General features: G+C 50.4%; 3 protein-coding genes across 3 annotated transcripts; 2 read left to right on the top strand and 1 right to left on the bottom strand.

Moving 5' to 3' along the window:
• Positions 1 to 222: 222 nt before the first annotated feature.
• Positions 223 to 3,277, bottom strand: PIN1 (peptidylprolyl cis/trans isomerase, NIMA-interacting 1). Its single transcript, XM_064402034.1, has 4 exons — positions 3,180 to 3,277; positions 1,542 to 1,733; positions 1,168 to 1,278; positions 223 to 546 (listed from the first exon to the last, which is right to left on the bottom strand). Exons 1-4 carry the CDS (start codon positions 3,235 to 3,237, stop codon positions 437 to 439), a joined length of 471 nt encoding a protein of 156 aa, XP_064258104.1. The 5' UTR covers positions 3,238 to 3,277; the 3' UTR covers positions 223 to 436.
• A 353-nt stretch (positions 3,278 to 3,630) lies between these two features.
• Positions 3,631 to 9,416, top strand: LOC135288640 (hepatic lectin-like). Its single transcript, XM_064402008.1, has 7 exons — positions 3,631 to 3,739; positions 4,000 to 4,056; positions 6,474 to 6,581; positions 7,572 to 7,640; positions 7,770 to 7,921; positions 8,597 to 8,709; positions 9,143 to 9,416. The coding sequence occupies exons 1-7, from the start codon at positions 3,631 to 3,633 to the stop codon at positions 9,294 to 9,296; spliced, it is 762 nt and encodes a 253-aa protein (XP_064258078.1). The 3' UTR covers positions 9,297 to 9,416.
• A 663-nt stretch (positions 9,417 to 10,079) lies between these two features.
• Positions 10,080 to 22,537, top strand: LOC135288639 (LIM homeobox transcription factor 1-beta-like). The gene is given in 11 exon segments (XM_064402007.1): positions 10,080 to 10,876; positions 13,555 to 13,742; positions 19,329 to 19,562; positions 19,842 to 19,854; positions 20,473 to 20,786; positions 20,788 to 20,805; positions 21,050 to 21,076; positions 21,078 to 21,128; positions 21,249 to 21,366; positions 21,756 to 21,863; positions 21,989 to 22,537. Coding segments are annotated over 11 exon segments (1,539 nt in total). The 5' UTR covers positions 10,080 to 10,791; the 3' UTR covers positions 22,372 to 22,537.
• Positions 22,538 to 22,541: the final 4 nt, after the last annotated feature.

The following is a 22,541-nucleotide window of genomic DNA, read 5'->3' as shown; positions in this document are numbered from 1 at the left end:
TTAATAGACTTCCATGGATTCCAACGGATTTCCATTAATTCCCCAGGATTCCCACGGACCCCCGCAGATTTCCATGAATTCCCATGAATCCCTGAGGATTTCCATAGACTCCCATAGATTTCCATGGACTTCCATGAATTCCGGTGAACCTCCATGGATTTCCATAGATTCCCGTGGATTTCCTGAGGATTCCCGCGGATTCCCATGGATTTCCTGTGGATCCCTGCGGATTCCTGAGAATTCCCATGGCTTCCCGTGGAGTTAACAGACTTCTACGGATATCAGCGGATCTCCATGAATTCCCCAGGATCCCCGTGAATCCCCGTGGGTTCCTGAGGACTCCCACAGATCCCCACAGACTCCCCGGGGATTCCCCACGAATTCCCACCCGGATTCCCCACGGAATTCCCGGGAATTCCCGCCCTGCCAAGGCACTTCACTCCGTGCGGAGGATGATGTGGATGCCGGACTCGGTGAACACGGGGCCGCTCATCTCGCCGGCCCTCAGCGCGAACGAGGCATCCTCGAACGGCTTCTGCATCTGCCCTGAAACCCAAAATTCCACAGGAAAAATTAAAAAAAAAAAAAAAATTCGGGATCTGGGGGCGTTTCCCACAGAGGACTCTGGGATTTGAAGTGGGGCGGGGATTGATTCCGGTAGTTTGTTCCGCTGGATCGATCCCAGATGGGATTTTGTGTCGTAAAGGGAAAAAAAAAAACCCAAAAACATTTAGGGAGGTTTGGATCCTAAAAAAAGAGGTAGCACCACCCAAAATTCCATGAAAAATTTGGGATTTGGGGCGTTTCCCAAAGGAAAATCTGGGATTTGAAGGGGGGGAGTGGATTCCAGAAGTTTCTTCCAGTGGATGGATCACAGTTGGAATTATGGAGGATGTGGGTTTTTTAGGGAGGATAAATCCCTGAAAACCAATGGATTTGGGGTTTTTTGGGATGAATCCCCCGGAATTGAGGGATGTGGGGTTTTTTTGGGATGAATCCCCTGGAATTGAGGGATGTGGGGTTTTTTTGGGAGGATAAATCCCCCAGAACTGAGGGATTGGGGGTTTTTTTGGGATGAATCCCCTGGAATTGAGGGATGTGGGGTTTTTTTGGGATGAATCCCCTGGAATTGAGGGATTGGGGGTTTTTTTGGGATGAATCCCTCACCTCTCCCAAACGCCCCCAGGTCCCCTCCGGCCTTGGCTGAGCTGCAGTCACTGAACTGCGAAGCCAAAGACTCAAAATCCTCCTCTCCTGATTTGATCTTCTGGATGTAGCCTGGGAAAAAAAAAAAAGGGAAAACCACCAAATTTAGGGATCAAAACCACTCCCAAAATTCCCCGGATGCTGCGAATTCCATGGGAAAGGAGAGAGAGCCCCGAAACATCCTCATTCCCAGACTCCCAAGGCGTTCCCAGCTCCCCCCAGCATTCCCGGGAATCCCAAGGCATTCCCGGATTCCCAAGGCATTCCCGGGAATCCCCAGCATTCCCGGCTCCCCCCGGCATTCCCGGGAATCCCCCGGCGTTCCCGGCACTCGCCGTTGATGAGCTCCAGCGCCTCCTCCTTGGAGCGGGTGATGCGCTCCTGCCTCCAGCTGCTGGGCCGGCGCGACTGGCTGTGCTTGACCAGCAGGTGCGAGCAGCGCACGCGGCCCGGCTCCGCCCGCGCCGCGCCGCTCGGCCGCTCCCACTGGCTGGCGTTCGTCAGGTGGTTGAAGTAGTACACGCGGCCTGGGGGGTTATTGATCCGGTATCGGTTATTGATCGGCGATCGGTTACCGATCCGGATCAAAAATTCTGGTTATTGGCACCAAAACCCCCTTACAGGTCCCCATATTGACCCCACTGGCTGGCGTTCGTCAGGTGGTTGAAGTAGTACACGCGGCCTGAGGGGGTATTGATCACTTATTGGTTATTGATTGGTGATTGGTTACTGATCGGTATCAAAAATCCTGGTTATTGGCACCAAACCCCCTCTCACAGGCCCCAATATTGACCCCACTGACTCGTGTTCACCAGGTGGTTGAAGTAGTACACGTGGCCTGAGGGGTTATTGATCCGGTATTGATCACTTATTGGTTATTGGGTATGAATCAGTTACTGATCGATATCACAAATCCTGGTTATTGGCACCAAACCCCCTCTCACAGGCCCCAATATTGACCCCACTGACTCGCGTTCACCAGGTTATTGAAGCAGTACATGCTTCCTGCAGGGCTATTGATCAGTTATTGGTTATTGATTACTGATCGGGATCAAAAATCCTGGTTATTGGCACCAAAACCCCCTTACAGGTCCCAATATTGACCCCACTGACTCGTGTTCACCAGGTGGTTGAAGTAGTACACGCGGCCTGAGGGGTTATTGATCCAGTATTGATCCGGTATTGGTTATTGATCTGTGATTGGTTACTGATCGGTATCACAAATCCTGGTTATTGGCTCCGAAACCCCTCTCACAGGCCCCAATATTGACCCCACTGACTGGCATTCACTAGGTGGTTGAAGTGGTACATGTGTCCTGAGGGGGTTATTGATCCGTTATTGGTTATTGATCGGTTATTGGGTATTGATTGGTTACTGATTGGTAGCAAAAGTCCTGGTTATAGACCCCAGGACTGACCCCACCATCAGGTGATTGAAGTAGCGCACCCTTTCTAGGGAATATTGATCAATTATTGGTTATTGATCAGAGCTCGACTCACCCAACCGCAAGTTAGAGACCCCAAACCCCAATTTATTGACCCCAACCCCAACTTCCTGACCTCCTGAGCCAGTTTTGGACCCCAAAAACCAACTTCTCACCCCAAAAATCAACTTCTGACCCCCCCCCAGCTCTGAGCCCCTTCCTGCTGGGGGGCGACCCCCACCCAAATCCCCCTCAGCTGGGGGTCCCTCCTTCCCTCAGGGCCACCACCCCCTCAGAGCCCCCCTGAATCGGGAACCCCCACCCCAATTTTCCTCACGAGGGTGCCTCCCCTCCCTCAGGCGATGCCTCCCCACAGGACCCCCCCCTCAATTCGATGCCCCCCGCCCAAATTCCCCTCACGCACCTCCCCCGCCCTCACGCCCCCTCATCCCCTCCAAAGCCCAACCCCGCCGCCCGCACCCCCCTTCCCCACCTCGCCGCTCCATCCCCGCGGTCCCCCCCGGGAGCCCCCCGCCCTCAGGCCCTCACCGGAGCTGCGGCTCATGCGCTTCTCCCACCCCGCGGGCAGCTTCTCCTCCTCCGCCATCTTCCCTTCCCTCTGCCCGCCCTGGGCGGCCCGCCCCCTCCGCCGCGCCGAGGGGCGGGCAAACCCGCCCTTCCCGCGCTCCCATTGGTCGGCGGAGACGCGGTGCCCTTCAATGTGCAATTTTATTGGCGGAGCCACCCGTCAATCAGGCGCGCGGTGAAGCCAAGAAGCGCGCGGGAAAGGAGGGACAGTGGCCGTGCGTGGACAAACTTGGACGGAACGCAAAGACGCACCGCCGCCTCCGCCGTTCCCGGTTACGGCATCCCGGTCCCGCCGGAGCCACGGAATAACCGGGGACTCCAAAAGCACCTTTATTATCAATAAATTTTACGCTCCAGAACGCGCGCGGCCGCTTTAAAGCCTCAGCGTGGCGCCGGTTTGGTCACAGAGGGGATGGGAAGGGGAGAACCGGGGGTGAGGAGGAAAACGGGGAACACCGGGAGAACCAGGGGACACCGCAGCCGCTCCTGGTCGTTCATCCCTGTCCTGGATCTCATCCGCAGTAGGGATTAAGGCCATAGGGGGGTGGGTTGGTGGGTTTGAGGTGGGGGGGAGAGGGGTGCGGAGCACCCCCCCCGGGACCTCCGGAGCCTTCCCCGGACCCCTCAGGGGCCTCCCGGTACTTCCTGAGCGCTCCCGGTGCCTCCAGAGCCCCCCCGGTACCTGCAGGCCACCATTGTAGTGGGCCCGGAAGGGACATTCTGATGTGAAGGAAGTGACGTCACGCGGACGCCGGTCAGCCGAAGCGTTGCCTGGCAACAGCGTTTGTTGTTAGCAACGGCCAAGATGGCGGCAGGAGCGGCCTGGGCCCCCCCACGGGTGGGTACTGGGGGTTACTGGGAGCTACTGGGAGGTACTGGGAGGGGTCTTTGGGTGCCATGGGGGGCTCTGAGGGGTCACTGGGGACAACGGGGACTGGGAGGGGACAAAAGGCGCCCGAAGCCACCGCGGCCTCGCCTTTTCCCTGCCCTTTCCCCACCTTTTCCCTTTTTTCCCGCCCTTTTTTTCCCGCCCTTTCTCCCACCCCTCAGGGACCTGGCGCCATTTTGGGCCGTTTCGACCCAAATTCTTCGGGGATTCCGGAAAAAATTCGGCCGGAATTTGGCCCTGGTGGTGAAATCCAGGTCTCTGTGCCCTCGGAATTGCGGGATTGGTTCCCACATCCAAGTTTTCTTGGGAAAATTCCAAAAATTGTTTGTTCAGATTTCCCAGGCTCGCTTTTTCCCGTATTTTGAGGCAGCAGCACCAGGATTTTGATTCAAAGGGAGGAGGAAAATCCTTGAAAATTCCCCCAAAATCCCCCCAGAAGCTGCCAAAAACCCCAAAATTCAAAGAAACATTGCCCAAAATAAAAAAAAATTCTTCAAAATAAATAAAAAATCCCCACAAATGCACAAAAATTTACCAAAAATAATCTACAAAATTGAAAAAAATGCTCTGCAGCCCAAAAATAACCCATCAAGATCCAACGAATCCATTAAAATATTTTTTAAATCCCTGAAAATAAAATAAAAAAATCAGAATTATCCATAAGAAACACTGAAAGCCTCACAAAACTCCACAAAAAAATCCATGAAAATCCCACAAAAGTCCACAGAAATCCCCCCCAAAAAAACCCTAAAAAAATAAATTAAAAAAAAAAAAATAAACCCACTAAAAATCCCCAAAAAATCCTCAGAGGAATGGGGGAGAAAATCTGGATTTCTCTAATTGGCTCCAATCCAAGCCCCAAAATCCAACCCCAAAAATTCCTTGGATTAAATTTTAACCCTCTCGAGGGGGAGGGGGAACCGGAACATTCCCAGGATCATTCCCAGAGCGCCCCTGATCCGGAAAATCAAAAAAATCCCCCCAAAAATCCCAGGATGGACGAGGAGGAGCTCCAGGATGACCTGCGCCTCTTCCCAGGTGGAATTCCTGGATTTTTTCTGCTTTCCCCAGGGTTTTTCCAAGGGCTTTTCCTTCCCTCTTCCTCCCATGATCAGGGAATTTGGATAATCCCAAAAATTCTGCTCCCGGAAGCTTCAAATTCCTGGTAATCCCAGGAGGAAATCACAAGAATTCCCAAAAGAATCCTGGAAATAATAGGGAAATTATTAAAAAATAATTCCCAAATAATTCCTTAATAATTCCCAAAAAATTCCTTAAATAATTCCCAAAATGATCATTGGAACAAATGATCCCAAATAAAATAATCCTGGAATTAATCAGGAACTATTCCCAGAGTAATTCCTAACAAAAGAAGCCCAAATCCAGGGAATTATTCCCAAATTTTCACCTCCTGGAGGCAAACTTGGAGCATTCCCAGTTATTGATTAACCCCTGGACAAACAGAGCGGGAAAAGCTGGGGGGAAATCCTGGGAAGAGCAGGGAGGGATTTTCCTTGGATTTTTCCTTGCATTTTCCCTCCATTTTCCTGGATTTTCCCAAAATTTCCCTGGATTTGTCTTCATTTCCCCTCCATTTCCCCCTAGATTTGTTGGATTACCCCGGATCTGTTGGGTTTTTCTATTTTCCCCATTTCCCCCCATTTTCATCCAATTTCCCCGTTTTTCCCGTTTTATCCCTTTATTTCCCATTTTTCCCTGATTTTCCCTGGTTTTCCCCATTTTATCCCACTTCTTTTCCATTTCTCTCCATTTTATCCCAGTTTCCCCTGTTTCTCCCCATTTCTCCCCATTTCCCCACATTTTTCCTGATTTCTTCCCATTTTTCCAGTTTCACCCCATTTTATCCCCATTTTTCCTCATTTCCCCCATTTTATCCCCATTTCACCCCCATTTTCCCCCATTTTATCCCTGTTTTTATTCCCCATTCCCCCCGTTTTACCCCATTTTCCCATTTTTACCCCATTTTACCCCATTTTCTACCCCATTTTACCCCATTTTCCCGATTTTCACCCCGTTTCTCCCCGTTTTACCCTGTTTCCCAGTTTTTACTCAATTTCCCCCCATTTTATCCCAATTTCTTTTCATTTCCTCCCATTTCCCACTGTTTTGCCCCATTTTCCCATTTTTTTACCCCGTTTCCCCCCTTTTTATCCCAATTTCTCCCCATTTCCCATTGTTATACCCCATTCTCCCAGTTTTCCCCCCATTTCCCCCCGTTTTACCCCATTTTCCTGGTTTTTACCCTGTTCTCCCCCGTTTCATCCCCATTTCCCCCCCGTTTCACCCCGTTTTCCCGGTTTTTGCCCCGTTTCCCCCCGTTTCACCCCGTTTTCCCGGTTTCCCAGGCGGCGCGGCGCTCCCGGCACGGCTCCGCTCCTTCCCGGCCGTGTACCTGAGCCTGGCGCTCTCCTCGCTGCTGCTGCTGGGCCTCAGCGCCCTGGCGCTGGCCAGAGGTGACCCCACAGCGTTCCCAAAATCCCACAGCGTTCCCAAAACCCCACAGCGTTCCCAAAACCCCACAGCATTCCCAAAATCCCACAGCGTTCCCAAAGCCCCACAGCATTCCCAAAATCCCACAGCGTTCCCAAAACCCCACAGCGTTCCCAAAATCCCACAGCGTTCCCAAAACCCCACAGCGTTCCCAAAATCCGCAACCCCACAGCATTCCCAAAATCCCACAGCACTCCCAAAATCCCCAACCCCACAGCATTCCCAAAATCCCCACCCCCACAGCGTTCCCAAAATCCCCAACCCCACAGCATTCCCAAAATCCCACAGCGTTCCCAAAATCCCCAACCCCACAGCATTCCCAAAATCCCACAGCATTCCCAAAATCCCCAACCCCACAGCGTTCCCAAAATCCCCAACCCCACAGCATTCCCAAAATCCCACAGCATTCCCAAAATTTCCCGATCCCACAGCATTCCCAAAATCCCCAACCCCACAGCGTTCCCAAAATCCCACAGCGTTCCCAAAATCCCACATCATTCCCAAAATCCCCAACCCCACAGCATTCCCAAAATCCCCCCATTCCCGGAATCCCTCATGTCGGAACTCCCTCTCCGCCCACCCTCAAATCCCATAATTCCTCTTCATTCCCGCAATTCAGGCTGGGAAATTCACCTGGATTCCCGTCCATCCCCAATTCCCTGAGCTCCCAAATCCTTGAATTCCCTCAGTTCCCCCTTGTTCCCATCCATCCCAATTCCTGGAATTCCCCGAATTCCCATCCCAAATCCTGAAATTCCCTCATTCCCTGAATTCCCCGAATTCCTTCATTCCCATCCTAATCCCCAAAAAAACCCTCAAATTCCATCTGGAATTGGGGAGGGAAATTCCCAAAATCCCCAAATCCTGGGATGAAAAGGGTGGGAAATTCCCAAGGAAAAAAAAAACAGAGTTCTGATTTTTTGGGAATTTCCCCCTCTTTTTCTTTCCCCCAGTTTCCTCCATTTCCTCCAAACTCCACCAGGAGAGTCCAGAGTGGAATTTTTCCAGCTGGGATTCCTTCCGTAAGTCCCGAAATTCCCTGAATTTTTCCCTTTTCCCTCTGGATATCCCAACACTTGGGGGATTTTGCAGGGAGAGAATTCCCAGATCCCAGAATCTGGGCGATCCTTCCCCCCGGGTTGTTCCCGCAGTGTTCCCGTGCGGGGCGGATTCCCGGGAATGGGAATATTTTTCTGGGAATTGTTATTATTTCTCGCTGGCGCGGCTGAGCTGGGAGCGGGCGCGGGAGCAGTGCCGGGAGCGCCGCGCCCGCCTGGCCGTGGTCGGCAGCTTCGCCGAGCAGGTGACCCCAAATCCCAAATCCCTGAAATCCCAAATCCCCGAAATCCCAGATCCCCGAAATCCCCATCCCCAAAATCCCAAATCCCAAATCCCTGAAATCCCAAATCCCCAAAATCCCAGATCCCCGAAATCCCCATCCCCAAAATCCCAAATCCCCAAAATCCCCATCCCCAAAATCCCAAATCCCCCAAATCCCCATCCCCAAAATCCCAAATCCCCCAAATCCCCATCCCCAAAATCCCAAATCCCCAAAATCCCCATCCCCAAAATCCCAAAAATCCCAAATCCCCATCCCCAAAATCCCAAATCCCCAAAATCCCCATCCCCAAAATCCCAAAAATCCCAAAAATCCCCATCCCCAAAATCCCAAATCCCCAAAATCCCCAAAATCCCAAAAATCCCAAAAATCCCCACCCTGATCCCAAATCTTAAAAATTCCCACCCTGATCCCAAATCCCGATCCCAAATCTCAAATCCCGGTCCTGAGCCCAGTCTGGATTATCCTGATTTTCCTGATTTTCCCTCTTTTTCCCCATGATCCCAATGATCCCAACCCCGATGGTCCCAATTTTCCCGACAATCCTGCTGATCCCAACCATCCCAATTTCCCCAATTTTCCCGGTTTTCCCAATTTTCCTGGTTTTTCCAATTTTTCCCGGTTTTCCCGCCGCTGCAGCAGTTCCTGATGTCCCGCACGCGGAACGAGCGTTTCTGGATCGGGCTCACCGACCGGAATTCTGAGGGAAACTGGGAATGGGTCGACGGCACCGACTACAAATCCTCCTTCACGTGAGCCCCAGATCCCCAAAATCCCGGGATTCCACCCCAAAATCCTGGGATTCCACCCCAAAACCCCGGGATTCCACCCCAAAGTTGGGATTTGGGGGTTTTTTCCCCACAAAAATCCCACAAATTTGAGGGAATTTGGGATTTTTCCCCTCGGAAATCCCACAAATTTGGGGTGTTCTCAGAATTTCCTCCACAGAAAGCGAGCCAAAAAATTGGGATTTAGGGATTGTGGAGTCCAAATGTTGGAATTTTGGCAATTGCCTCCCAAAAAATCCTCCAAGTCTTGACATTTTGGAGAATTTCTCTCCTTTAATATTGCGGTTCCGGGGAATTTCACCCGCCAAACCTCGGGATTTTCGCAGAATTCCCCGCCAGAAATGGGAATTTTTACCGGGGACTTTCTTCCCGTCCCAAATCCCGGTTTTTTTCCCAGGTTTTGGCGTGAGGGGGAGCCCAACGACAGCGGGAGTAACGAGGATTGCGCTCACCTCTGGATCTCCGGGAAGTGGAACGACGTCCACTGCACCTTCGAGTGCTTCTTCGTCTGCGAGCGCCCCCTTTCCCAAAAATCCCCTTTTTCCCACTAAAATCCGGGATCTCCCTTCCCAGTTTTCCTGATTCCCCCCACTCCGTGGGGCTGCGACGTGAAATTCCCCAAAAAAAACCGGGAATTTTCTGTGGAATAAAAGGAGATTCCTGCTCTGGTTTGGGCGAGTTTGGGATTTTCCTGATTGTTCCTGAACTTTCCTGGAGTTTTCCCAGATTTTTGGGATGGGAAATTCCTGGGGTTTTGGTGGTTTTAAGGCAAAACTCTCTGGGGATTCACGGCTTTGGGAATTTTGTCGGCCCCATTCCCAATTTTCTATAATTTTCCCTAAAAATCAGCATTTCACAAACTTTTCCCTATTTTTTTCCCTATTTAATTTGGATTTCCAGGGGAAAATTTCCCGGGATTTTGGTGGGTTTGGGGATTCAGGTCCTGGGTGGGTCCAGGATCCCGCAGGGATTCGGGAATTTTGTCCTCCCCATACCCCCAATCCCCTCTACATTTCCCCCAAATCCTCCTGCATCCCAAACTTCCCCAAATCCTTCACGTTTGGGGATGGAACTCCCTTTTTTTTGAGTTTGGAAATTCCCTTTTTTTGGGGGGGAATTCCCCTTTTGGGATGGGGGATGAAACAGGAATTCCCAAAAAAAACGGGAATTCCCTCCCCCTTTCCCTTTCCTCCCCCTTCCCCGTGCGCGCCCCCGCCCCTCCCCTCCCCCGGGAGCGCGCACGGGCGGGGGCCGCGCCGGGCCCGGTGTCGCTGTCGCGATCGCGCTGTCGCCGCTGTCGCCGTCCCGGTGTCGCTGTCGCCGTCCCGGTGAGTTCCCGTCACCGTCGGGGGGTCCCGCCGGGGCCGCCGTGTCGCGACAGTCGCGACGGGCGCGGGCGGCTCCGAGCGGCACCGGCGCCTCCCGGTTCTCCCTGCCCCGGGATCTTCCCGCTTTTCCCCGTTCCCATCCCGGGCTCTTCCCGGTTTTTCCCCCGTTCCCATCCCGGGCTCTTCCCGGTTTTTCCCCCGTTCCCATCCCGGTCTGTTCCCGGTTTTTCCCCGTTCCTCCCGGGCTCTTTCTGGGGTTTTTTTCCCCGATTTTTCCCCCACTCTCATCCCAGTCTATTCCCGGGTTTTCCCCGTTCCCATCCCGGTCTGTTCCCCGTTTTTCCCCTATTCCCATCCCGAGCTCTTCCCGGTTTTTCCCCGCTCCCACCCCGGCTTTTCCCCGCTCGCATCTCGGCGCTTTCCCGGTTTTCCTCCTCTCCACTCCCGGTTCCTGCCCGGTTCTCCCTCGGTCCGCTCCCGCTTTCCTCCCGCTCCCATCCCGGGCTCTTCCCGCTCCTTTCCCTCGCTCCCATCCCGGTTTTTTCCCGTTCCCTCCCCTCTCCGTTCCCGATTTTCTCCCGCTCCGTTCCCGGTCTCCTCCCGCTCCTCTCCCGGCGCTTTCCCGGTTCCTCCCCGGTTTCTTCCCGGTCCCGTCCCGGTTTCCTCCCGCTCTCATCCCGGTTTTCCTGCCTTTTCCCGCTTTTTCCCGCTTTTCCCGATGTTTCGTCTCCCCGCAGCCGCCGGGATGAAGCCGGAGGAGGCTCCGTCCTGCCGGGAGCAGGGAACGCCGCTCCCGGGAGCCGGTGAGTACCGGGAATTCCGGGGAAAACACCGGGGATATCACTGGGAATTCCCAAAATTCCCTCCCGCACCCCCAGTTCCCGGAAATCCCGGGATTTCGGGATTTTTTCCCATTCCCGGGTCCCTTTTCCCGTTTTTCCCAGAGCTTTCCTCTTTATTCCCGTTTTTTTCCCCAGCTCCAAACCTCCCCCTTTTCCCAACCCCGTTTTTTTTTGGTTTTTTGGGGGTTTTTTTAGCAGAATTCCCCTGTTTGGTTTTTTTTTTGTTGTTTTTTTTTTTTTCATTTTCCCTGGCTGGAATACAGGATTTTCCCGGGGATTTTCCCTTGATCCCACATTCCCAGAAATTCCCGAAAATTCTCCCTCATTCCCTCTTTAATTATTCCCGGTTTCCCCCTCTAAATTAATCAGGAATTGGGACTTTAAATACTTAATTTTACACCGCGGTGGTGGAAATGGGATTGGGGGAGTGAAAAATGTGGGGAAAAACCTCAGGAATGGGATAAAAATCCTTGGAAAATCCCCATGAATTTAAATTTGGAATTTCGGGGTCCAAATTGGATCTGGGCTTGGAATTTGAATTTGGAATTGAAATCGGGATTGGAATTCCAGAGCCCAAATTAAAACTGGGATTAAAATTCCAAATTAAATCGGGCATTGGGGGCTCCCCTCATTTCCATTTTTCCTGGGATTTGGGCAGAAGAAACCCGGGAATGGCCTCGGGAGGAGGAGGAGGCGGTGCCAGAGAAAAGTTGGAATTTTTCCCTCCCTTCCTTCCCTTTGAGGAGTGGCCAGAGATGAAAGTTGGGATAAAAATGAGGGAGAAAAACCAAATTCCCAAAAATCTGGAGTGAGAAAAAAAAGCCCTGAATCCCCTGGATTCCTTCCCAAAATCCCCCAAATTCTTATTTTTTTTCCATGGAAAAATATTCCTTTGAATTTCTGGGAGCTCCCCATGGAATTTCCCTGAAGTCCAAACATATTTTTCCTGGGTTCTCCCATTTTTCCCCCTGAATTTCCCTGGTTTTCCCTAAATTCTCCCACTTTCCCTATTTTCCTCCAAATTTTCTTGGTTTTCCCCCAAAATGTCCCATTTTCCTCCCAAATTTTCCCATTTTCCTCCCAAGCAGACCCATTTTCCCTAAATTCTCCCATTATTTTCCAAATTTTCCCTTTTTTTTCCTGCATTTTCCCCAGATTTCCTCCAGATTTTCCCCAAATTTTCCCACTTCCCCCAATTCTCCCATTTTCCATGAATTTTCCCAGTTTTGCCCCCAATTTTCTCCTATATTTCTCCCATATTTCTCCCAAACTTTCCCATTTCCCCCAAATTCTCCCATTCTTCTGCCAAATTTCCCATTTTTCCCAAATTCCTCCATCTTTTGCCCGGAATTTCCCTTTTTTTTCCCCCCAGATTTCCCCAATTTCTCCCAGATTTTCCTGTATTTTCCCCCAATCTCTCCATTTCCCCCAATCTCTCCATTTTCCCCTCATTTCCCCAATCTCTCATTCTCGCCATTTTACCCCCAATCTCTCCAATTTTCCCCCTCATTTCCCCAATCTCTCATTTCCCCAATCTCCCATTCCCCCCAATCTCTCATTTCCCCCCAGTCTCTCCCATTTTTTCCCCAATCTCTCATTCCCCAACCTCTCCCATTCCCCCATCTCTCATCCCCCCAATCTCTCATTCCCCCAATCACTCCCTTTCCCAATCTCTCCTGTTTTTCCCCCTCATCCCCCAATCTCTCATTCCCCAATCTCACATTCCTCCAACCTCTGCCATCTTCCCCCCAATCTCCCATTTCCCCAATCTCTCATTTTCCCCAGTCTCTGATATTTTTCCCCCAATCTCTCATTCCCCCAATCTCCCACTTCCCCAGTCTCTCCTGTTTTCCCCACCCTCTCCCATTCCCCCATCCTCATTCCCCCAGCCTCTCCCATTTTCCCCAATCTCCCATTCCCCCAATCTCTCCTGGTTTTCCCCAACCTCTCCCATTCCCCCGTCCCTCATTCCCCAGTCTCTCCAATCCCCCAATTTCTCATTCCCCAATCTCTCATTTCCCTCAACCTCTCTGATTTTTCCCCCTCATTCCCCCGGTCTCCCATTGCCCCAATCTCTCATTCCCCCAGCCTCTCCCATTTTCCCCCAGTCTCCCATTTCCCCAATCTCTCCTGGTTTCCCCCCAGCCTCTCCCATTCCCCCATCCCTCATTCCCCCCAGTCTCTCCCATTCCCCATCCCCTCATTCCCCCAGTCTCTCCCATTCCCCCCATTCCCCCATTCCCCATCCCCTCATTCCCCCAGTCTCTCCCATTCCCCCCATTCCCCCATCCCCTCATTCCCCCAGTCTCTCCCATTTCCCCCATTCCCCCATCCCCTCATTTCCCCGCAGTCCTCTCCCATTTCCCCCATTCCCCCATTCCCCCATCCCCTCATTCCCCCAGTCTCTCCCATTTCCCCCATTCCCCCATTCCCCCATCCCCTCATTCCCCCAGTCTCTCCCATTTCCCCCATTCCCCATTCCCCCATCCCCTCATTCCCCAGTCTCTCCCATTCCCCCCCATTCCCCATCCCTCATTCCCCCAGTCTCTCCCATTTCCCCCCCATTCCCCCATCCCTCATTCCCCCAGTCTCTCCCATTTCCCCCATTCCCCCATCCCCTCATTCTCCCCGTTCCCCAGGCTCCCCTCCCGCGGGGCCGGTGCGCTGCGCGGGCTGCGGCCGCGGCATCCGGGACCGGTTCCTGCTGCGGGTGAACGAGCGCTCGTGGCACGAGCGGTGCCTGCGCTGCTCCGAGTGCGGCCGGGGGCTGCGGGGCCGCTGCTTCAGCCGCGAGCCGCCGCCTGCTCTGCGGCCCCGACTACGACAGGTGAGCCCTGCTTCCCCTCCGTTTCCCCCTTTTCCTCCCGATTTTCCCTTTTTTCCCCCGATTTTCCCCCTTTTCCCCTCCGATTTTCCCCCAATTTTCCCCTTTCCCCCCCATTTTCCCCCTTTTCCTCCCGATTTTCCCAATTGTCCCCTTTTTTCCCTCCAATTTTCCCCCCTTTCCCCCCCGATTTTCCCCCTCCTTTCCACCAATTTCCCCCTTTTCCCCTGATTTTCCCCCTATTTTTCCCCTTTTCCCCCTATTTTCTCCCCGATTTTCTCCTTTTCCCCTGATTTTCCCCCTCTTCTCCCAATTTTCCCCGATTTTCCCTTTTCCCCCTATTTTCCCCCTTTTTCCCCTGATTTTTCCCCTTTTTTCCACCAATTTCTCCTTTTTCCCCCGATTTTCCCCATTTCCCCCCCAATTTTCCCCTTTTTTCTCTGATTTTCCTCTTTTTTCCCCCCAATTTTCCCATTTTTCCCCTGATTTTACCCTGATTTTCCCACATTTTTCAAGGGTTGTTTCCCCATTCCTCAAGGGCTTTTTTCCCCTGGCTTTCCATTATTTTCCCCATTCCACACCCCCCCCCCCCCCATTTTCCCAATTTTTCAAGGTGGTTTTCCCCATTTTCCAAGGTTTTACACCCAGTTTTTAAGGTTTTTTCCTCATTTTTCAAGGTTTGTTTTCCCTGTTTTTTCCATTATTTTCCGCAATTTTCCAGGAATTTCCCCTGCTTTTCCCCCAAGGAACTGGATGAGGAGGAACAGGACCCTTTCCCCCACAAAAACCCCAAATCCAAAGGGATTTTTCATGGAATTCTCCCTTTCCAGGGCCCCTTCCAGAGGCACCTGTCCCGTAAATCGGGAAAAAAAAGAAAATAAAATAAAAAAAGGGAGGAAAAACTCCCTTTGGAATCCCTTTGAAGTCGGATTTCTGGGAATTCGGGAGGGCTCCGAGCCCTTGGAGCCGTTCCCAGCCTCCTCCTCCAGAGTTTTTCGGGATGAACTCAGCTCGAACTCCTTTCCCAGCTCTTCTTTCCTCATCTTTTTGAGGCTTTTCCTGGAATTTTGGGGTTCTTTTTTTTGGATCTGATCCCACCCCATCCCCAGATTCCCATCGGGATCCCCTCGGGAATTCCCAACCCTGGATATTCCTGACCCGTGGGTTGGGGAAACGCCGGGAATTTGGGCCCAGGATTTGGGGAATCCTCGGGAAAACCAAATTCCCACTTTTCCCCCCAGTTTTTTCCCAGTTTCCCCCTCATTTTTCCCCCATTTTTCCCAATTTTTCCCACTCTTCCCACATTTCCTCCCTTTTTTCCCCAATTTTCTCACTTTTCCAAGCACCCAACCCCCCCAGACCCAAAATTCCCACAAAAGCCAGGGCAAAAAATTCCGAATTTTCCCCCCTCAGGGGGTTAAAAATCTGGGATCTGGTCATTCCAGGTGTTAAAAATCTTGAGTTTTGGCCATTCCCAAGGTTAAAAATGGGAATTTTGGCTCCATTGGAGCAGATCCGTGCCCTTTCCCACCCAGAAAAATTTCGGGAACGGGGCCCAGGTTTGGTTAATCTTTAATTCCCTGGGGAGCAGTGAATTCCAGAGGCAAAAATCTGGGGAAAAAATGGATCCGTGTCAAAATCCTGGGATTTGGGGGGTCTGTTTTCCATTTTTGGGGGGTTTTTTTGGGATCAAGGTTTGGGGAATTTGGAATTCGGATTCCAAGGGGGTGAGGAGAAAAAAGGGGGGAAATTTGGGAAGCTGGGGGGAAATCCGGGATTTTTTTTGGGATGAAAAGGAGGGAAATGGGCGCTGGGGGTGGATTTAGGAAATGTGGGAATTCTGGGATTGCCCATTCCCGTTTTCCCAGCTCCTGGATCTCTTGGGAGAACGAATCCCATGGAATTAATTCCCTCAATCCCATCAAATTCCCAAATCCCATTCATTCCCGCAGCCTCATTTGCATATTCCCTTCATTTCCTGGGGTTCATTAAAAAGATCATTTTTTCCGTGGGTTTTTTTCCCACCCCGGGCTGGATTTTTCCCCATTTTTCCTGTTTTTTCCTTTCCCTGTTTTTCTTTCTTTCTTTCCCTCTTTTTTAATTCCAAATTTTCTCCTTCTTTCCCAATTTTTTCCCTGTTTTTTCTTTCTTTCTTTCTTTCCCTGCTTTCTCATTAATACTAATTCCTAATAACTATCCAGATTATTATTAAAGAGTAATAATTCTACTTATTCGGTATTATTTATTTCAATTATTTAATTAAAATTAATAGAGTTATTATTATTTATTATTAATTATTCATTAGTACAATTATATTCCACTCTTCTATTATTATTATTATTTTAAAATTTTTGTTATATTCTACTTATTATTTATTCTCATTTCTCATTGACTATAATTGATTCAAATTATTAGCATTATTATCAGTTATTGTTAATTATTACTAATTATTATTAAATATTACCATTTTATTCCACCCCTCTATTACTATTAAGCCCAACTCTCATTAGTAACAATAATCATCAGAATTAATTACTAGTCCAGCTTCTGTTAATTATTAATAATTATTGTCACTGCTAATAAAGATTTGGATAATAAATACGATGGGTTAATTACTATTAATATTAATAAATATTTTAAATTTGTGAATATCCCCTTTTTATTCCCTGCTTTTCTCCCCTTCTCCTCGTCCCCACCTTTAATTAACCCCTCCCCTAATGAATCATTAATGAGCTCCCCTCATTAAATCCTCATTAATTCCTCCCTTCCCCCACTCCCACTTTTCCCCATTTTTTATTTTATTCCAATATTTTTTTCCCCTCCCCCCGGAATGGGCAGAAAAAGCCGGAAATTGGAAAAGGCCAACAGGAAATTGAGGCGGGATAAGATCGGGAGGGAGACGGAGAATTCCTGCCTGGAATTTTAATGGATCCAAACCTCAGCCCAAATCCCCTCTTTTCCCTCTTTTTTCCCCAAAAAAAACAAATCCAGGAGAAAAAATAAAACAAATTTCCCTTTCTTTTCCTTCTTTCCCCCCCACCCCAAAAAAAACCCCAAATCCAAGAGGAAAAATCAAAAATAAAATCCCCACTTTTAAGGAAAACCACCCCAAATCCCAAAACCACCCCAAATCCCTCCAAAAAATCCAAAAATCTCCCAAAAAATTGCTTTTTTTTTCCTTTTCCCCCAAAAAAACCCCAAAATCTGGGAGGAAAACAAGCCCTAAAATTCTTTTAAAAATCTGATTTTTAGGGAAAAACCCCACAAAAATCCCCAAAACTCGGGAGTTTCCATAAAATCCAAGGGCTGGGAAGGGAAACCTCCGGAAAAATCCATTCCAGCCCCGGGGGCTGCGACCCCCCCCCCAATTCCAGCGGAAATTGCTCCGGGATAATCGGATCAGCTCCGTTATTAAATTTTCCAACCCCGGCTCCGTTATTAAAATTCCCAGAATTCTGAGCTCCGGCACCAAAGGGGGAAAAAAAAAAAGGAATTTTTTTATCCCTTTTTATTTTTTTTTTCCATGCGGTTTTTATGCGGATGGGAAAGGGAAAAATGAGGGAAATCCCCCCCAAAAAATGGGAAAATCCCAAAAAATGGGAGCTCACCCCGAGTTTTCCTCCACGAGGATGGGAGGGGTGAGGAGGGCATCCCAAAAATGGGATTTTCTGGGATTTTCCAGGGTTTTTTTCCCATGGAAAAGCTGCTTGGAATGTTCAGCTGTTCCCAAATCCGGTCATTCCCAAAAAAAAAAGGCCCCAAAAATGGGGATTCTCCTGGGAAAAAGGGATTTGGGATCACTCCCATTTTCACAATTCCCATTCCCCCCTTTTTAGGGAAGCCTTCTTCTCTTTCCCAAATCCCTCTGGAAAAACCCAAAAACTCCTGGGAAAAAAAACCCAACTCCCCCCTTTTCCCACAATCCTGTTTCCATGGAAACCCCGAGGGAATTATTGGGATTTAAGCGGATTCCAGGGATATTAAAAAAGCTGGGAGAGGCTCTCCAGGAATTCCCAGGAATTTTAATTCCCACTAATTGGAGATGACGGGGATTTTATGAGCCTGGGGTTGCTTTATTCCAAAAAAAGGGCTGGAAAAGTGGGGGAAATCCCCTTTTTTTTGGGAATTCTGGTGGGAACATCCCAAAACCCCCAAATACTGGGCTACAAAGGGCAGGAATGTCCCAAAAACCAAATCCCGGGATTTTTCCCCCGAATCCCATTTTTCTCCCTCAAATCCCTTTTTTCCCCAAAAAAAAATCAAACTTCTCCCCCCAAATCTCAGGATTTTTCCCCAGATTTAGGATGTCTCCCCAAATCCCCCTTTCCCCCCCCCGCCCTCCCCCAAATCCTGTTATTTTTCCTGTGAAATCCTGGGATATTCCCCCAAACCCCAGGATATTTTCCCCCCCAAATCCCGGGATATTTCCTCCCAAAGCCCCTGGATTTTTTCTGCCCGAAATCGTGGAATATTTTCCTCCACATCCCAGAATACTTCCACTCCAAACCCCAGGATATTTTCCCCCAGTTCCTAAGATATTTCTCCCAAACCGCTGGATTTTTTTCCACCCTACATCCCAGGATATTTTCCCCCAAATCCCAGGATATTTCTCCCAAACCGCTGGATTTTTCTCTGCCCCACATCCCGGGATATTCCCCCCCATATCTCGGGATATCCCCACATCCCAGGATATTTCTCCCCCACATCCCAGGACATTCCCCCCATATCCCGGGATATTCCCCCCCATATCCTCCCACATCCCAGAATATCCCCCCCCCATCCCAGGATATTCTGCCCCATATCCCAGGATATCCCCCACACTCCAGAAGACTTTCACCCCAAATCCCAGGATATTTCCCCCACACATCCCAGGATACCCCCCCCCCCCCCCATATCCCGGGCTATTCCCCCCCCCCTATCCCGGATATCCCGCCCACATCCCGGGATATTTCCCACCATATTCCCCCCCCCCATCCCAGTATATTTCCCCCCCATATATCCCGGGACACCCTCCTATCCCGGGACATCCCCCCCATATCCCTGGATATTTCCCCCCACATCCCAGTATATTTCTCCCCACATCCCGGATATCCCCCGATATTTTCCCCCTATCCCGGGATATTTCCCCCCATATTCCCCCCCCTATCCCAGTATATCCCGGGATATTCCCCCGATATTTTCCCCCCATCCCAGGATATTCCCCCCCCCCCCATATCCCGGGCTATTCCCCCCCCCCTATCCCGGGATATCCCCCCACATCCCGGGATATTTCCCCCCATATTCCCCCCCCATCCCAGGATATTCCCCCCCCCCATATCCCGGGCTATTTTCTCCCCTATCCCGGGATATCCCCCCACATCCCGGGATATTTCCCCCCATATTCCCCCCCCTATCCCAGTATATCCCGGGATATTCCCCCGATATTTTCCCCCCATCACAGTCTATTTCCCCCCCCCCCCATATCCCGGGCTATTCCCCCCCCCCTATCCCGGGATATCCCCCCACATCCGGGATATTCCCTCGATATTCCCCCCCCTATCCCGGGATATTTCCCCCCCTATATCCCGGGACACCCGCGGCTCTCCGCAGGCTGTTCCCGCGGCGCTGCAGCCGCTGCCTGGGCGCCGTGGGGCGCTCGGAGCGGATCCTGCGCCTCCCCGGGCGCCTTTTCCACGAGCGCTGCTGGGCTGCGGCCGCTGCGGGCGCCGCCTGCGCCGCGGGGACGAGTTCGTGCTGCGGGACGGGCGCGTGCTGTGCCGGGGCCACGCCGAGCCCGCGCCGCGGGGAGCGCCCGGCGCCGCGGGGGGGAGCACGCAGGTAAAAGTAAAAATAATTTAAAAAAAAATTGGGGGGGTTTTGGGGATTTTTTTCATTATTTTTTGGGGGTTTTTTGAATTTTTTGGGGATTTTTTCAAGATTTTTTAGGGTTTTTTTGGAATTTTTGGGGGATTTTTTCAAGATTTTTTAGGGTTTTTTTTGGAATTTTTGGGGGATTTTTTCAATATTTTTAGGGGTGTTTTTTTAATTTTTGGGGGATTTTTTCAAGATTTTTAGGGGTGTTTTTGGAATTTTTTGGGGGATTTTTTTCAATTTTTTTTCAAGATTTTTGGGGATGGTTTCAATTTGTTTTAGGTATTTGCGGATTTTTTCATATATTTTAAGGGTTTTTTCTTGAATTTTGAGGGATTTTTTTTCAAGATTTTTTAGGGTTTTTTTTTTAATTTTGGGGGATATTTTTCAAGATGTTTTTGGGTTTTTTTGGAAAATTTTGGGGGATTTTTTCAAGATTTTTAAGGAGATTTTTTTCAAGATTTTTTGAGTGGTTTTTTTTTTAATTTTTGGGGATTTTTTTCAAGATTTTTTTCAGGTATTTGGGGATTTTTTCAAGATATTTTTAGGGTTTTTCTTGAATATTTGAGGGATTTTTTTTGTGAATTTTTGGGGGGTTTTTGGGGATTTTTTTCACGATTTTTTTGGGGGGGGTTGAATTTTTGAGGATTTTTGGGGGATTTTTTCGGGTTTATTTGGGAATATTTTGGGGTATTTTCTTGGGATTTTGGGGGGGGGTTCTGCTTTGTTTGGTGATTTTTAGGGTTTTTGGGGGGATTTTTTAGTTTTTTTTATGGGAATATTTTGGAATTTGGGGGGGGTGGATTTTTTGAGCATTTTTCAGGAGTTTTTTGGGAATTTTTTTCCGCCATGACATAATTTGGGGAATTCTTTTATTTTTGAGGGTGGATTTTTTTTTGGGCTGGAACAACCAAACCTTTCCTCAGGAACTCCAGGGCTGGAAAGGCCCAAAACCCCAAAACTCCTCTGGGAATTCCAACTCCCAGTGACGGATTTTTATTTTTTTCCCCCAAAATTCCCTTTTTTTTTGTTTTTTTATTTTTTTCCCAGCCACAGCTGGCAGCGAGGACGAGGAGGGCCGGGATTCCCGACGCTCCCGGAATTCCGAGGGGAAGGATCCCCAAACGTTCCAAGCGGCCCCGAACCATCCTGAGCTCCCAACAGCGCCGCGCCTTCAGAGCCTCCTTCGAGGTCTCCCTCCAAACCCTGCCGGAAGGTGCCGGAACGTTCCGGAATGTTCCGGGAATGGCCGGGAGTGTGCCGGAACGTTCTGGAATGGGCTGGGATTGATTATTTCAGGATTGTTTCAGGATTTTGGGATGGGGCTCTGGGCTTCTGGAGTTGGGATCGGGGCCAGAATTCCCAGGGATTTTCCCCCATTCCCGGTCTCCTTCCCGGAATTCCCAGGGATTTTCCCCCATTCCCGGTCTCCTTCCCGGAATTCCAAAGGATTTTTCCAGGTGCGGGAGACGCTGGCGGCCGAGACCGGGGCTGACGGTCCGGGTGGTCCAGGTGTGGTTCCAGAACCAACGAGCCAAGGTGGAATTCCGGAATTCCCAGAATTCCGCAATAAGAACCAACCCCAAATCCTCCAAACTCGGGGTTTTTGCGGGAATTGTGGGATTTTCCCGGAATTTCTCCGGGTGTTTTTCCCCCCAGATGAAGAAGATTGCCCGCAGGCAGCAGCAGCAGGAGCAGCTCGGGAATTCCAGAGGGGGAATTCCAGCAGGGAGAGGATCCGGGAGGAGCGGCCGGGATGGGAACGAGGATGAGGAGGGTTGGGAATGACGGGGATGGGAAAATGGGAATGGAAAAAATGGGAATGGGGGATGAGAAACCAGGAATGGGAAAGGGAAAATGGAATGGGGATGGGAAAATGTGAATGGGGTGGGAAAAGTGGGGATGGGGATGGGAAAATGGGGTGGGAAAATGGGGTGGGAAAGTGGGGATGGGAAAATGTGAATGGGGTGGGGAAAACTGGGATGGGAAAATGGGAATGGGGATGGGAAAATGGGAATGGGGTGGGAAAACATGGATGGGGTGGGAAAATGGGAATGGGGTGGGAAAATGGGATGGGAAAATGGAAATGAGGTGGATGTGGGATGGAGGGATCGGAAATCGCGGAGTCACAACATCCCACATCCCAACATTCCCGACAGTTCCCAGGCCTGCAGCAGATCCTGGTCCCGTTTTCCCGGATTCCGGAGCCCAACGGATTCGGGAGCGAGGCCGGAACGTTCCGGGGAACGGCGCCCCCGGAGCTGCGGCCCTACGGTAACCGCGGGAATTCCGGGAATTCCGGGAATCGCGTCGGGAATGCCGGGGCCCCCGTCCGTTTTCCCCCCCCTCCCCAACCCCTTTTCCCCATTTTTTCCCCAATTTTTCCCGACTTTTCCCAGACTCTGAGGGAGTTTTCCGGGAGTTGGACGGGGACGCGCTGGGATCCTTGATTCCCACGGAGAATTCCCAGCAGCTGATCCTCGGGAATGCCGGAATTCCCGAAATCCCCGCGCCCGGAATCCCATGGAGCGCCTGTACTCCATGCAGAGCTCCTACTTCACCTCCTGACATCCCGGAATTCCCGAAAATCCCAGTCCTGGGAATCCCAAAAAAACGGGGTCGAACCCCTCCAAGATTCCGCTGGAATTTGGGATTTTCCTTCTGCTCCCGTGCCAATTTTTGGGAATTTTTGTGGGGGGATTTTTTTGGGAATGCTTCTTTTTTTTTTTCCTTTCTTTTTTTGCATGTCCGGTGGGAAATAAATCCCAGAAAAAAAATTTAAAAAGAGAGAAAAGTTTTAAAAGTTTTGGGAATTTGGGGATTTTGGGGTGGGATTGGAATTCCCAGGAATTTTGGGGCTCCCAAGGGTTGAGAAGGCTCCTGGAATTCCCAGGATTTTTTTTTTTTCATGGAAAACACTGACTCCAATCCTGAATAATTCCACGGGACCAC

This window comes from Passer domesticus, chromosome 34, assembly GCF_036417665.1.
Source record: "Passer domesticus isolate bPasDom1 chromosome 34, bPasDom1.hap1, whole genome shotgun sequence".
NCBI lineage: Eukaryota > Metazoa > Chordata > Aves > Passeriformes > Passeridae > Passer > Passer domesticus.
This window is presented reverse-complemented; position numbering and strand designations above follow the sequence as displayed.

Bases quoted from the DNA above. Each gene is read 5' to 3' on its own strand.
- PIN1 (XM_064402034.1), bottom strand. From the start codon at position 3,237: ATGGCGGAGGAGGAGAAGCTGCCCGCGGGGTGGGAGAAGCGCATGAGC. The intron at 1,734-3,179 runs GTGAGGGCCTGA...ATAACCCCCCAG, and splicing joins GCGCATGAGCCGCAGCTCCG to GCCGCGTGTACTACTTCAAC. The intron at 1,279-1,541 runs GCGAGTGCCGGG...TTTTTTTCCCAG, and splicing joins GGCGCTGGAGCTCATCAACG to GCTACATCCAGAAGATCAAA.
- LOC135288640 (XM_064402008.1), top strand. From the start codon at position 3,631: ATGGGAAGGGGAGAACCGGGGGTGAGGAGGAAAACGGGGAACACCGGG. The intron at 4,057-6,473 runs GTGGGTACTGGG...CCGGTTTCCCAG, and splicing joins CGGCCTGGGCCCCCCCACGG to GCGGCGCGGCGCTCCCGGCA. The intron at 7,641-7,769 runs GTAAGTCCCGAA...TTGTTCCCGCAG, and splicing joins TTCCAGCTGGGATTCCTTCC to TGTTCCCGTGCGGGGCGGAT.